General features: G+C 36.7%; 1 protein-coding gene across 1 annotated transcript; it reads left to right on the top strand.

The window, feature by feature from the left end:
- The first annotated feature begins 3,974 nt into the window (after positions 1–3,974).
- LOC131147786 (SNF1-related protein kinase regulatory subunit beta-1) lies at positions 3,975–11,015 on the top strand. The gene is made up of 4 exons (XM_058097357.1): positions 3,975–4,546; positions 9,092–9,270; positions 9,368–9,530; positions 10,370–11,015. The coding sequence occupies exons 1-4, from the start codon at positions 4,355–4,357 to the stop codon at positions 10,685–10,687; spliced, it is 852 nt and encodes a 283-aa protein (XP_057953340.1). The 5' UTR covers positions 3,975–4,354; the 3' UTR covers positions 10,688–11,015.
- The last annotated feature ends 3,042 nt before the right edge of the window (positions 11,016–14,057 follow it).

A 14,057-nucleotide genomic window follows, 5' to 3' on the forward strand; every position in this document is an offset into this window, starting at 1 on the left:
GCGACTGCCAGCATTCTGTGTTGAGAGAGTGCTCTGTGACAGGCGACTGCCACTCGAACATTGGCATTAATTTTCTCAAAGGGAAAATTTTTTAAACCATGTTTTTGAACATATTTATTTCAAAATATTTGGAAATGATTTTTAGGAATCTTTGGGAGTAATGTATGGCTTCTAAAAACATCTATAAATAGTCAACAGTTTCAAAGGTTTAAAAAATTATTATTATTAAGGAAATATTGAAAGGTTTTTGAAATTAAGCAATTCTCAAAAGTTTTTAGATCCAGCAATCTTCAAAGTTTTTTTTATCAAACAACTTTTCAAAGGTTTTTAGATCAAGCGATCTTCAAGTATTCAAATTTCTCAAAGGATCTAAAACTCTCTTGTGCTTAAAATTCTGATCTACTATTGATTTATACTTTGAAGCTAAGCATTTAAAAAAATTAGAATCTTTCATTTTCTTTGAAAAATTATTAGGTAATTCATACTACATATTGAGCTTCAAATTTCTTATATTTGAATTACCTTAGAGTATAAGTGAGCTGATCATTGTACTAATTTACTCTATTGTGAGAGTTTTCTTCTGTACACAAAATTTCTTTATCATCATTCTTAGACGATTCAAAGTTGTTGAGTCGTTGGACCATACAAGGGATTGTTGTTTGGAGAGGCGGGCTCTAGCCTAACAGAAGGAGTGGTTGTAAGTAGGTGTTGTTCCACCAGGTAACGGAACTAATATAGTGGAATCATTTGGTGTTTTGCCAAAGGCAAGGACATAGGCTGTGTTGAAGTCGAACCTCATAAAAATCTTGTGTTTTTCTCTCTGCTTCACTTACGATTGTTGTATGATTTAAAAGTGCAGGTTGCAAGTTCTTAAGTGAGAAAGAAACAAAGGTACTTGATATTTAGAAAGTACATTTTGATTAATCGTTTTACGGAAACCTAAAAAGGGAGTACGTTGATTAATCTGTGGAAATCTTGATCAAGTAAAGTGCATACTAAGAGTTTATAAGGAAATCAACAAAAGCTCTAATATTCTTGGTTGAGTGATTGAATTATCTTGATTTCATTATTTGACTTGTGAATTTAAATTTCAGTATTTTTAAGTGTGGCTATTGTTTATGTATCTTGTTTCTAGGTAACTAAAAACAAGAGCTTAAAAATCATTAAACTATAAAAAGAATCCAATTCACCCTCCCTCTTAGGAAGTTATTCCTCATTTGAGTAGGGTACATGCCCATACACTATACGATCCCTCCGCCTGGTACTCAAACCTGTAACTCTGCCCAGTAAAGCGTTTAAATCATGTATATGCATATTCAGAACACCGTCTAGCTCGAAACTATCATAACTATGCCAGTAACTCCCCATAGTAAAGGTTGTGCGCTAAGAAAACACTGATCGAGCCCTGTACGTACAGGCATTGTCAGACATCCTATCATACTGCAGTCCAACTTGGCCATCACCACCCTGATCCCTTTTGACCAGTGGCCCTTCTTACTAAGCCTACTGCTAGGTACCCACACTGAACAATAACTACGTGTGGTTGCACTGTACCTCTATTTTGGCAACAGTACCGAGCCTACATAATATAAGCTTTTTAAGGCTTCATATACTATTGAGACAAGCTACGGTCCCAATATCATATATACAATTTACATTAAAACATAATAACTTGTGGAATTCAGGTATTTTCATAATCTCATTCATGTATACTTTCTTTCATACTGTGGTAAAAACTGACTTATAACCTCTTGGTTTTACCCTTTTCTCATACTTGGCACGGTATCTAACCGGCAACTGTTTTCTGCATTTTCTGATAATCATTTAGAACCTTAGTCCACATAGTTCATATACATATATCTCATATCATACGTCACACTTATTTGATCATATACATACATTTCATATAACTGGTTCGTAAAATATCATTTCTGTTGCTATTTAAGAGTTTCAAGCATCTCCTACTTTAGTTTTAGTGAAAATAAAGTAGTTTAAGAAATTTGGAGATCATATGCCAAAAACCTAATTTTTGCCAAAACCGTAAAATCGTGAAAATCGTAAGAATCGGCATTTATACCCCGTAAAACTTTGCAAATAAGCAATTAATAAGTACATATAAACATAAGCTACGTATTGTGTGGTTTCCTTTTCTAAAAATACCGATTTAAACAAATCCCCTTACCTTTTAATGTAAAACCGAAACACGAGCTTATTGATCCAAAACTACGACACCTCAAAACCTAAAAATCGAAGAACAATACTTCAGTATTATTCCATCTACTACAGATCTACCGAAATGAAAACGAATTCAGATCCTTACCTCAATTTTAGGAAAAATCCCGAAAAATCTTCAAAACGATGATTTGATCCTCTATAACTGAAGAGATTCTCCTTCTAATTTATGTAGGAACCTCTGATCGTCGAAAAGGACGACGAATGGCGAAGAATCGGAGAGAGAGAGAGAGAGAAGAGAGCTCGCTGGTTCTAGAGAGAGAGAGAGAGAGAGAGCTTTTGGGTTTTTTTAACCCTTAAGCAACCAAAAATGATATTTATTGAGCCTTTGACCAAGTCAAATTCGTCGACGAGGCGGCACCTTTGTCGATGAACCAGCCGCTTAGTTCGTGGACGAAGCCCTGCCTTCATCGACGAACCCTATCCGGATATTTTCTTTGGTTCGCTCGATATCTCTTCATCAACAATGCTCTGAATTTCGGTGACGAAGAACTGAAGGGATTTCATCGACAAGCATACTGCCCTCATCAACGAACCCTGCTGTTATTCCCTTTTTACCCCTTTCTTATTTATTTTCCTTATTTACGGGTTCGGGTATCTATAACATATCTCTCCAAAATTCTTCTATACACATGAACTGTAAAAGAATGGCGATATAGATGTTCAGCAAATTCGATTAAGTGATAATCTAACATATTTGTTCACGAAAGTTTTGCCTACTACAACATTCAAGAAATTGATTCATCTTATTGAAATGAGACACCTTAAATATTTTAACAGAAAAAATTAATATATAAGTGACAACCAAGGGAGAGTGTTATGAATGGATGAGGGTGGCTGTCATTCATCCATATCATGTCCACCTCTTCATGTCCCATGAACTTGCCCCATATGTTTACACTAATTCATTACCCCATGAACTTGCGTCATATGTCTGCACTAATTCATGTTCCCGTGAACCTGCCTCATATGTTTGTACTAATAAAGTCAACATTAGCTAACTTGTGAATGTTATAAAAGTCTCATCCTACATAGCCACATGAGTAGGGGAAAAAAATGAAGAGAGAAAGAAAGAAGTGGAAAGAAAAATGAGAGATATAAAAGAAAGTAGGAGATATATTTTTTTTTTTACAAGATCGGTTGCATATTATTTTGTAATTGTTCCTCAAAATAGTGAAATTCTGATCTCATCTGTCCGTGAAATAGGTATATCCAAATCATATAAAATTTTTATCTCATTTTATTTAATTTTCTATTTATTTTTTTAAATATTTTATAGCATTGACAAGTTTTACGACTACCTAACCTTCTTTTCTTATTGCTTTTAGTAGCAATAAATAAAGAAACTAAAGTATGCCCTAAGTTCATTTAATTAATATCATCGTTAACTTTTTTATGTAAAAAGTTAAATACTTTTAAAAAAAAAAATCCAAATAACCTTTTTATTTTTTTATTTTACAAAAATTAAATAATTTTATTATCAATCATAATATACATATATATATATATATATATATATATATATTAAAGTGGCAACGAGACAATGAGGACATTGTGATTCCCAAGATTAAAAAAAAAAAACATTTAAGCAGAGTATCATAAATGTGAGTTTCTATTTCTTTATTTATTTATTTATTTATGTCCAGCTCAGAGTAAATATCTAGATGGAGCGTGGGGCTGGGGAACCAAGACGGCGCGTGGAGTCCCCATCACTCAAAATACTAGTTTACGTTTTCAACCATATCCATTCCCTCTCTCTCTCTCTCTCTCTCTCTCTCTCTTATTTCGTGTTAATCCTTTCTCTAGCCCCTCTCTCTCTCTCCTCTCTCTCCTGGGCCAGGCTGCAAGCCTGCAACTCTGGTTGGACGTCAGAACCGCTTCCGGCGGTCCGGCACGTCGCAGTGGCTTCCTCCGTAAATAACCCGACAACAGGTGCCATTTCCACTACCCCCTTTGCCCAAGTACGCCCCCTCCTCCCTTGTCTTCTCTGCCCTCCTGCATTTCCTGCAACCACCGTCTCTCTCTCTCTCTCTCTCTCTCTCTCTCTCTCTCGCTCGCTCCCTGGAGTTCGTATCAGTTGCGGTGTTCGTTGGCGGTAGATCGGTGAGTGAGCGCTCGGAAGATGGGAAATGCCAACGGGAGAGAGAACGGCGGAGACGATCCCTCCGGAAGATCCAACGGCGACCCACCCTACCCTGACAATCACGCCCCAGACCCAAATCCCCCGTCTCGCGTCACCTCTTCTGATTCCATGGGCAATACGCCTCCCGAGAGCCCTGGACACTCTCGATCTCCCGTCATGTTCGCTCCGCAGGTCTCTCTCTCTCTCGTTTGTAATTTTCGGGAATGGGTTTTAGGATTTTTTGTTGAATTTGGTTCCATCCAGGTCTTTAACCAGTGAGCGGTTTTACTTTATTTTGTTTGACCGTCGTTTATCATTCATCGTTTTGTTTGTTAATCCTGTTTGTGTTGTTTTGCTTAATTTTGATAGCATAAATTTACTGGTAGTATTAATTATTTATGGCCGTTATTATGTTAGATTTGTTCTTATTTTTCTTTAGTTGAGTGTGCGTTGAGGACAGGATTGCATTCTTCATTAATGTTGAGAGTGATGCTTGAGATCTTAAAATCTGTCGGTTGTTATATCTGGGATTGCTTTTTAATTTTGAAAATTTTGAAGATATTATCTTGCATTGCATAGTGTAACACTCTGAGGATGTCGACATGCATGCAGATTTTGGAATAAAATTTTTTGGAGAAGTTGGATGTGGGGTGTTCATTTTGGCCATGTCTTTGTTAACAGCAATGATGCAGTAATAATAATCTTTGATTAGGCATAGATGATATGGTTTTGATTTAAGGCGAGTGGGTGGGTGTGTTGTGTTAAGTTTGACAACATTTAGCATGTTCCCAGCAGGGTGTTTGTTCAATTATAAATATAAAGAAATAATAGGAGTGAAAAGAGAAGGAAAAGTACAAATTGGAAAGTGTTGATTCAATTTTTTTGTGATGTTGAAATGAGGTGTCTGAAACTTAAAATGTCACCACATGGCATTTTGTCTATAGCATTAATTGCATATGTTTCGGATGGTTGCTGTAGGGCTATGCACTGTGAGCAAATTTAATTTAGTCATTTGGTGGTATCCTTGTTGAACTTGTGACAATTTCCCACTTGATTTTGTTTCCAGCAAGGGATGTAATAAAGCTAAGTTTGGCTGAGTCTCAGGTTTAACTTGAAAAGGGTAATGAGTCGCATTGATTTAGCTTGGCTTATTTATTTCTTGATGAGCTTGAATGAGTTTTAGTCGATTCAATCTTGAGTTGAGTTTGAGTGTTTGGACATTTTCTGTAGGTTTGTGACACTCAGGTCCTGATCAAGTTTTGCTTGAGCTTTGCTCTGAAAGTTGAGGAGCTCAAAAACGGGAATTGATCTTAAGACTTGTTCAGCTAAAGAGTCATGCTCAAACTCAAACAAGCTAACTGAGTCTTATCTTGAGTTGAGCTGTAGTAGCTTAATTTGTATTTTAGCCCTACATATGCAGCCAATTCAGTTTGCAAATATTGCTGAGAAGGTTTAAGTGTTTAAAACTAACTAATGTGCAAACTTATAGGAGGGTAGCTATATTTGTCTTTTCTTTGTGTTAGACGTCTCAAGAGTCGGACAAGCATCCAACACAGTTTAGATGAAACCTGTTGTAGACAAGTGTTAATTGCAGGTTAGAAGAAACAATGTTTATGTCAGGGTACTTTGTTTAGGGCAGCCTCTGATTCATCAGGAAGGTTGCTCTATTGCAATGTGGACCTCATTAGTTCAAGTTGCATTAATAGCTTGGATGCTGGTATGAGGCTGTGTACATTGGACATCCACACCATCCTTCATGGACCAAACCTTTGGTGGGAGCCTCGTGCATTGGGCTTCCTTTTCATTTTTCAACAGAACTTGGTCAAAACACTTTGGAGTTGTAGAAGATTCTTTAGTGAGAATTATGCCCAGATTTGTTCTATATGGAATTGATACTATTGTTTTGAGAAGTTATGATTTGTGGATTTTTTTTTTCTTCATTTGGTTCTTTATCTTAAATTCTTAATTCCTTGTTTGCTATATGAATATTGGAAAATAAACTATGAAATCCATACAAGTTATGAAATACAGAAAATAGAATTGTGGATGATTTAATTAAAAATTTATGGCAAAGGATAGGTGGGGAGGCTAAATGATATTAGGAGAGGTTAATATTCGTCTTCCTTGTTGGCGACACTAGGAGAGTAATTTATTCATTTGATGTGATATATTGAAAATACTAAATTAACATATTATAGAGAATACAATAAAATTGGTTATTTATTTATTACATCCATCTTATGCCTCACACTTTTAGGGTGTTTCTTTAATACATCATGCACGTCTTACCAATGTTTTAAAAGGTGAAGGCATAAATGAGGCATTTTAACCCCTATGAGGCAAGGCATAAGCCTTAAGGTGTTGGGGCGTAACCCTTTTGAGAATTTTATTTTTAGACAAAAATATATAAATAAATTATATATTTTTTTAAAAATAAGGAAAAAATTAATAAAAACACAAATAGAATGTAAAAAAAAAAATTAAATGTCTTTTGCAAACTACTTGTTGGCCATTAAAAAATTTCTTACCTAAATTCATGACATAAATCATGACAAGAGATACCTATTACAAAGTTCAAATTATTTCCATGATTTAAGATACAATTTTCAGTTATTTCGGAAAGGTTGAGTTCCAAGAGTTTTAGAAATCAACTCATGTTATGGCATCTCTTATATAAACATGTAGTTAAAATTTTTTAGCCAATTCTAACTTGAGAATCACACAGCCAAAATGCATAAGCCGGAACTAAGAAGGCGCAAAAGATGTGTCTTTTGTGTGAATGCGTGAGCCTCAATGTGTAATATGTTAGCGTTTTTAGAATTTAGTATTTTAGATTGAGCCTCAAGGCATTTTAGCCATGCCTTGCCTTGAGGCAAGCCTTGATGGAGCCTTTTAAAACATGCGTCTTACATTTTAATTTTAAATAAATATTAAAAAAAAAAAGTCTTCTAATGTCATCAAATACTTAGTTTACTCGGGTCAAATCCTATGCAGAGCAAACTGAGAAAGTTGAGTTACACTTGTCATTGTCTGTATTATAACTTAGAACTTGGTGCTATTGGACTGTTCTAATTTGAGACTCTGGTGTGTGATTCTGATTTCTTTAGTGTGCATAATATGGACAGTTCTCCTCTTGTTCTCAAGAGCTTCCATAGTTCAAGAGATTAGATAGAGGACTACTTTTTGCCATCAGGTTCCTAAGTAACTAAACTTGAGTTTTCATTCTGACTGTTGATAACATGTTATTTCTATGTTATTAATGGCTTTCAACATTTGATTTAAAAAAAAAAAATACACAAACAAACGAACAAACAAGCAAACAAACAAACAAGACATGCTAAATTATACAGGATCCCCAAAAAATATACTAAGAATAAACTCTTGACATAGTTTGCAGAAGAATCTTGACAAAGACAAACATCTCATGCTTACAAAAAATGTATGTAAAGAAAAAATTCTCGACCTGCAAAGAGGTCCCAAGCTCTCAAAAGCCCTTCCATTTCCTCTCCCTGCCAACAACATACTGAAGACAGAACAATGCCAGTGATGTGGAATCTCTCATTTCCTTATTGTTACTCTGTTCCTGAATGCCTTCCAAGCCTTGAGTTCCTCTTTCTTATCAGCGACTCAGCAATCATCCCAAGATGGCTTAAACTTAATTCCGCCAAGTCCTCATCCCTACTGGAGTGTGGTACAAGGTGGTTAGCCATGCACCCACCTCCTTTTATTAAGTTGGCAGAAGACAAATTCTTTCCCAAGGTGCCTCCCATACAAGGGAGAAATGTGAAAGCTGTTGGTTCACATGTATTTACACTATAGTTTTTGTACACACCGCATGTTGCTACCACAAAATAGTCTGCACACTAGCGAACATAGAGAATGTGGACATATAATTGAAGTCATTCTTGAACACAATGCAAATAACTGCTTAGAGGAAATGCTTAGCAATTCAAGATAATTTACAACGATGCTAAGTTAACCTTTGTTATTATTACAAGTTTTCTTGTTATTTGGGACTTAAAGATGAGAGTTCTAAGCGAGCATTTTCCATATTTGGGACTCTTGGTGTTAGAAACACATTTCTATTTTTGTGTTATATTCATATGCAAATTTGCTTATGGAGTCGTGGCATTCACAACACTAAAGCATTCAACATTCTGGTGCTCTTGTTCCATGCTTTGGCTGGTTAATTTCTGAGTTTGATTTTCTTTTTTGTATGTTTTGTTTGCATTATTTGTTTTTTTGGTAAAGTTTAATTAGAGATATTGATAATTTGTTTAGTTTCAAGGGTTTATTTAAAAGTTCGTATTGCTTTAAATATTTTTTATATAAATCTTTAAAATTCTATATTCCTTTAAAATTTTGAGGGTGAGCCTTGACCTAACAGTTAGGATGTCATGCTCAAACCTAAAGGTCAAAAGTTCAATCAAGGAAACCACCTCTCAGAATGTGGCCGTAGGGCTGTGTATATCGTGCCCTTCCTAGACCCTCAATATGGCATGGGAGCATTGTGCACCAGGTGTTACCTTCAAATCTTTTTTATGGAATGGAGATTTTCAGCTGTAGTTTTGGAAGCTACACATCTGCACTCTGCCCAATAAGCAACTATTGTGAAAGGAGCTGGCTGTTTAATGGCAAAGGATAAATAATTTTGGGATATAATTAGATGCTCCTTGAGCACTTACTAGAATTTCCAATTCCCGACTGACATGATATTTGCTTTTTGTGCCTCTGCAGCTTCCCATAGCTCCCTTGCATAGGGGTGATGGCCCGCCCTTTATGAATCAAATTTGTCAGACTGAATCTCATGGAGGTACTGATCATCCTCCTGAACAAGGAATACCCACAATGATCACATGGAACTATGGGGGTAATGATGTGGCTGTGGAAGGATCTTGGGACAACTGGGCATCCAGGCAAGCTTTACCCACTTTGTATATTGTCACCTTTGTGATTTGAAAAACCCCAAATTTAGAGATTCAAAACTTGCGTTAGTGATTATTCTACTTGCAGGAATATGCTGCAAAGGTCAGGTAAGGATCACTCCATTCTTTTGGTCCTGCCATCAGGTATATACCACTACAAATTCATTGTGGATGGCGAATGGAGATATATTCCAGATCTTCCTTTCATAGCTGATGAGATGGGTCGTGTGTGTAATCTCCTTGATGTTCATGTATGTATCCTTCTGTACTCTTGTGCTGGCATCAGCATCCCTTCTTTTTATTTACATATTCTACTGGTTCTGTATTTATTTGTAGTATTACTGGTCGTCCAAAGCGATCTGTTGAGTAAATGATGGTAAATGGGTTAGCAAGCCTATCTGTTGGCATTATCTGAAATTTCTACTGAATTTTTTTAATCATAAAAATAGCATGTGATGCATATTTTGTTTATAGCAAATGAATCCTTGGCACCATTTTGCTACATTATGTTGCATTTTTAAAGTGCTTTGCTGAGCGAACATTCTCAGATGGGCACAGACAGCCTATGCCCCATTGAGTTTGGCCTTTAGTGCCCCATTCCTTAGTGTTAGCAGATTGATCAATAATGTTGTTTGACAAGTGTGGAATTTTATTTTATTTTATTATTATTTTTTTTTTCAGATGGGTGAGAGAAACACAAACACTAAGAGCACCAATGGTGTGCAACTCAATTACATGAGCAGAATTTACAAGGCAATATTATCAAGAAAATCAATGGCAGCCTGAACATTAACAAAATGCTGCCCATCAAATAAAAATAAAAATAAAACCCCAAACTATACCGAAAACAATGACAAAAAACAAAGTTTTAAACTATCTATCCTTTAGAAATATTGGTAGTGTGACTCTTCATGTGAAGTATGTAGGTTCATTCATGTGAAAATGTGTTAATAGAACTATAAATATGAACGAGGGAAAGAAAACTATAGGCTTCTCTGTTTTTTTGCATCAGCTCTTTTTTTCGAAAAATTAATTGCATAAATTAAAAATGCCCCTATCATGTCATTATAAACTTTTCTTTATTGTGCAGGATTATGTGCCAGAAAACCCAGAGAGTGTGGTAGAGTTTGAGGCTCCAGCATCACCAGATTCCAGTTATGGACGACCTTTTCCCACGGAGGAAGATTTCGCAAAGGAGCCAGTTGTAGTTCCATCACAGCTGCATCTAACTGTTCTTGGTATGCAAAACTCAGATATAGCTTCTTCTTCAAAGCCTCAACATGTTGTCCTTAACCATGTTTATATCGAGAGAGGATGGGCGTCTCAGTCTGTGGTTGCCATGGGTCTGACCCATAGGTTTCAGTCCAAGTATGTTACAGTTGTTCTCTATAAGCCACTTAAAAGGTAGTACCCCTTTATCCTTCTATGCTATGGTCAGTAAAGAAATGCCCTCTACATTTCTGAAGGGTATGTTTGTTAATAGAACCTTTCGACTCCTTACTCGTGCCCATGTATGTCCTGTTGTACCTTGGCCTTTTTCTTTTTTTGGTCACCCCCATGCATTTCGGTTTCTTGAATATTCATCTTTTTTTTTTTGACTGATGGGGTAAAAAAAAGAGTAACTGCACCTTTTTTTAAGGTGATTTCTTGGTCTGGGTGTTCTGCTGTAAGGCTGCTATTGTGTTTTTGGTACCATAAAGGTTAAATTGTAAATGGGGGTCCTTCAGTTGCCGTTCTTTACTGCATCATGACATATCAACTCCATGTAGAACTTGAAAATCATTCTTGATCATCGTTAAAAGATGGAACCAGTTACTAACAAGAAACAAATGGATTTTTTGAAGGAAGTTTAAATTAAAGAAAAGCTATAATTATATATATATATATATATATATATATATATATATATATATATTTGTATCCATGTACAGTCCAAGTTTAATGGAGGCACTGTCCCAGATGTTCATCATTGTGCTGGCTGTTTTGGTTGCCTTTCATAAGTCTCGGGCTGATCGTCATGGTTGGACATAATGAAGTTGTGTACAGGATGCGCACCCCCATTTTTTGACTCCATGAGAAAGCACGGTTTGGAAAATGTTGCAGAAGGCTCTCTTGCCTTTGCATGGATTCCACAGGATGAGACAGGCATGGGAATTTGCTGATGAGAAACCACACAATTCCTTTGAAAAAAAATAAAAACTATGGGAAAGTGATCTTTTTCACATCAGGAATACCACTTCTCAAGAAATTGTCAGGTAGCCTAACTTTGTGCCTAATTCTGATCCAACAGTCGAACGCAGTTATTGGGACTAGAAAAGATTAGAAATTGCTGTCACTGCTGCCAGACACACCATTGGATGTTGACCTGCATTTTTATTCTTCTTACAAAATTTCAGCCTTCTTGGGGTAAGAATAGAAATTGTAGATGGGATCTCCTGGACGGTTGGATGTGTATGGGAGGCAGCATACAAGTAATTGGATGATGTGGAGAGTTTGATGCAAGGAGAATGGAGCAATCCTTACGCGAGTTTTAGGTGCAAGTGGCAGGATGATTAATCTGTGATGATTGTTTTAGAGAGAGAAGTTGTGGATTGGAGTCTTTTGATGAGAAATGAAGGCCAAAACAACCTTCCAAATGGGTGGGATAGACGGCATTTTATAGTGTTAAATAGGGGTAAGGTTACTACTTAGTGGTCTTGGTTGTATTTTGGCCAATGGTAGGAAAAAGAATTCAACGGTGTAGCATCACAGCCTAAAAGAGAAACATGGGTAACACTTGAACTAGCTAGAGGAAAGATTTGAGGGAGTTGAGCCACTCCTAACGAGGGTGGTTTTCCAGTTCGAGCTCATGAAATCAATTCTCTTAAAAATCCCATGACTTGAGATTAATCTGGGGCATGTCACGTCACGTGATCAATCCCGAGCATGCGAACAGTGGATCTAGCTCAAGCTGATGTCTGATTGCAAATTATTATTTTATTATATGATAAGATTGAGGTAGAAGAATGTGTTTACAGAAATAATGAGGAATGAACCACAAGTAGCACAAGTTGACATCCATAATTAGAACAAGAATCGGGAGTTTTGAATTGATCAAGTACGTACATCGACAGGGAACTTAGCCGAAAGAGCTTCGACCCAATGCTGGGCCTAAGAGTTTTCATTCCAGCATTAAAGAGATGGCTTTAAGAATCACCAATTCAAGATCAATATTTTATCAGTTCATGATAATGAGAAATTTTGATTTGGAACCATTCACAGGGAAAGGTCCCGGGCTTGCGCCAGGGTATGACATGACTTCTAAACAAATGACAAGTGCAAATATTTGTCATTGGCTTTGCTTCTATTTCCATCTGTTACACCAATATTGACAAGGAACATCAGCGACACAATTTAAGCTATGAATACAAGTCCTAACCTTGTGTTTACATCCAAATTCAAGTCTCAAAACTCATACTCTCAAATAGCAAATCCTACCTTAGAATTAGCGTTTTAGACTTGAATTTGTGCTTGAATTTGGACAAATACTATCCAAATTCAAAACCTAAAATTCATGGTTCAAACCCAACCTACCCAAAGATTTGCACAAGGGGTGAAGGAGCAAAATGTTTGCATGCTCCAAAGTAACCAATGTTTGTAGTATGAACCCATATTCTAAGACAAGACTGATTCCCAAACTCATGAAACATTCACCATGTAGAAATTTACGGACATATCTCACCACATTCTACCCTTCTTCTTTTCAGTCCTTGGGCACAACACTTACCACATTAATACTATAATCTACTGCAGCAAGCCCCTAATCTCCATGCGCCGCTGGTGACATCCATTTAGTCCTTCGGAGGTGCTACAATAAACCCTCTGATAGCAATTTCTTAATGGGGGCCCATAAGTGTTGTTATTCCTTCTTGAAGTTGCGTTCTAATTGAGCATGCAACTGAAATTCTTGGGCCAGTGTGTTCTGCTAGCACTCTCTGCTGGACTCCTTAACATTCTTGTCATCAATAAGAAGCTGCACAGGGAAAAGAAAAAAAGCATGGACCTATTTAGGTGCAAGTGATCTATAGCTGCAACATTATATATTAGACAAGAAGTTTACTTGCACTGCATTTTGGAGTATCAAGTTCATCCCTAGGATTTGGAATTTTCTGCGACTTCAGACAAAAAAGCTGTATAAATTAGCACTGAAATTTTGGGTACCAAAATTCTTGAACGGAAATTGTCATCCTTATGGGAGTATGCCCAATTCTCCAACAAGTGCTCAAGTGGGCCGTACCACTAGAGCCTTATGTGCGTTAGATTACATTTCACGTGTCTCCAAACCAATCTTACCTCTCACATCTTGACCCTATTCGGATCCATCCACAGCTTACACGATTCTTATTAGCTTCACCTCTCGACTTTTTTATGATGTCACTCACCCAGAGTTACGAACCGTCAGCTCTGATACCACTTGTTTGGACCAGAGGAGCCTATAGGTGGACTTGATACACATGGGAAAACACAACTTGACCCAAAATCTTAAGTCTCTTGGGTTTTGGGTCCAACCATGTATATAAGCATCCATCATTCACTTAAATTTTCTAATGTGGGACAAACTCACAAGTGAAATTCTCAACATAGAGCTTTGGGTATGCAAGGGACATGTATCATTTATTCTCATTAAATCTGGTCTTGTGAGAGTATGTCGAGGGAGTTGGGCCCTCACTAGTAATTTGAACATAACACATTCTAGCTCGATTACTTGCTTTAAGCACTCGGTCACAATATCCCTACAA

The sequence above is a fragment of the Malania oleifera genome, chromosome 2 (genome assembly GCF_029873635.1).
Source record: "Malania oleifera isolate guangnan ecotype guangnan chromosome 2, ASM2987363v1, whole genome shotgun sequence".
Classification (NCBI taxonomy): Eukaryota; Viridiplantae; Streptophyta; class Magnoliopsida; order Santalales; family Ximeniaceae; genus Malania; species Malania oleifera.